General features: G+C 52.5%; 1 protein-coding gene across 1 annotated transcript; it reads right to left on the bottom strand.

Moving 5' to 3' along the window:
• Nucleotides 1-16: 16 nt before the first annotated feature.
• Nucleotides 17-1,639, bottom strand: LOC109509680 (rho GTPase-activating protein 22-like). The gene is made up of 2 exons (XM_019859504.1): nucleotides 1,020-1,639; nucleotides 17-927 (listed from the first exon to the last, which is right to left on the bottom strand). Exons 1-2 carry the CDS (start codon nucleotides 1,457-1,459, stop codon nucleotides 663-665), a joined length of 705 nt encoding a protein of 234 aa, XP_019715063.1. The 5' UTR covers nucleotides 1,460-1,639; the 3' UTR covers nucleotides 17-662.
• Nucleotides 1,640-1,658: the final 19 nt, after the last annotated feature.

The following is a 1,658-nucleotide window of genomic DNA, read 5'->3' as shown; positions in this document are numbered from 1 at the left end:
AAAAAAAATGCCCTTGCAGCCTGTATATATGCTGTATGACCCATGTGCCGTATGTTGCCCACCCCTCCTCTAAATGGACTGAAGTATGTCTCAAAATATGTCCTTTTTGTTTGTTGTGGTTTCTAGTGTCTGCACATGATTATTTTTGGCTGGATTTGAGAATAAATGTCAACATTTTCATCACCACAAAAAAAACGTACTTTGTCTTTCCTGTGAAAATACACGCGCGAGGTCGGTTTTGGTCATCGTGAAGGAGGTGCCCTGTGAGTTTTAAAAGCGCAACTCACAAAAAGTAGGGTGTCTTGTGCTTTTGATCTTGATGCCCAGGATAAATTCCCAGTCAGTATTTTGTCGATTAATTCAACAAAAAGCACAGATCGAGGGACTTTTATTGTAAAAGTTCATTCATGCAAATGAACACAGACTTGCAGTGTACTGTTTTGCATATAAAAGTAGGAATGGGGTCATCAGAGATGTCAAATCCAGATACAGAAAGTAAAAAGCCTGCCACGGTTTGGCTTTCACACAGCCGACAGGTAAACGGGCCCTTAACTGCCGCTTGAGCAGAAGCACTCGTGGCGAAAGCTTTTTACTTTCTGGAACTGGATTTGACATCCTTGTCCCGCATCCACATGACTAATTCTTCATCTTTCCCTCCATCCTCAAAGACTCTTCAAGATGCGTTCCCGCCTTCCGCCTCGATCAACATTCTTAGGCCTCCGTTCCCGCATTTGGATCTTTCTGTATGTCCGGAAAATCAGCTCCATGTCCGCCTGCAGTGTGGAGTTGCGTCGGTCGGCGGCGGCCCTGGCCCGCTCCACGTCTCGGATCCTGATCTCGGCCGCGCTCTGGCTGCGCCTCTGCCACTCCAGGCGCTCGCGCAGTGCGGCCACCTGCCGCTCAAGGGCGTCGTTGCAGCGCTCTAACCTGTGGTGAGAGTGCAGCATCCACTTTTCCGTGATCAATTGTCATTTGGTCGAAAACAGCACGGAGGCCAAAAACCTTTTGTATTTTTGTACCTGTGTATCCTAGCCTGGTACTCGCTCCTCTGCTGGGCCATCTGCTGTCGAAGTTCAGTCAGGAGCGACTCAGCATCATCGGGCTCGGATGCTGAAGGTTCCGGAGGGCCAGACGGGAGGAACACCTCTGAGCTGCCGGTGCTGAGGGGGCTGAGGATCGAGCCGGATGTCGGCGTGTTCAGATGGCGTCCTCCGTCAAGGTCACTTTCCGTGTCACCGTCGAGGTGTTTGTCATCTTCTGCAGCTTGACTCGAGGGGGATCTCATCGGTTTCAAGTCAGGACCAACTCGACCCTCGGGATCGCTGCCCTGGTCCGGCTGTAAAACCTCGCAGGAGGACCACGACGAGGAGTCGTCTACGGTCTGCCACGCCTCCTCTGATTCCTCGCCGGAGTTGCCCTCACCGTTGGGGTCGAAATGTTCACCGGCGACATCCTCCATGGTCTGACGAGAAGGCGCTCTGTTCAGGTTGTCATAATCCGATGGGGTGCTGTCTTCCTGCACCTCACTGCCGCCTCCGCCGGCCGCTTGGGGACCCTCGCCTTCTGCCCCTGCGATCTGGGTGGCGCTGGAACTCCACAGGTGCTCGCCTGCCACTGCTGCGGGGTAAGAGAGTACAAATGTTTCGTTACTGGATTTA

Source organism: Hippocampus comes, unplaced genomic scaffold (assembly GCF_001891065.2).
Source record: "Hippocampus comes isolate QL1 unplaced genomic scaffold, H_comes_QL1_v1.1 C16997567, whole genome shotgun sequence".
Lineage (NCBI taxonomy): Eukaryota > Metazoa > Chordata > Actinopteri > Syngnathiformes > Syngnathidae > Hippocampus > Hippocampus comes.
This window is presented reverse-complemented; position numbering and strand designations above follow the sequence as displayed.

What these genes read in the sequence shown, in the direction of transcription:
- LOC109509680 (XM_019859504.1), bottom strand. Translation starts at nt 1,459, where the DNA reads ATGGAGGATGTCGCCGGTGAACATTTCGACCCCAACGGTGAGGGCAAC. An exon ending in TACCAGGCTAGGATACACAG is followed by an intron (nt 928 to 1,019) that starts GTACAAAAATAC and finishes CTCTCACCACAG; the next exon opens with GTTAGAGCGCTGCAACGACG.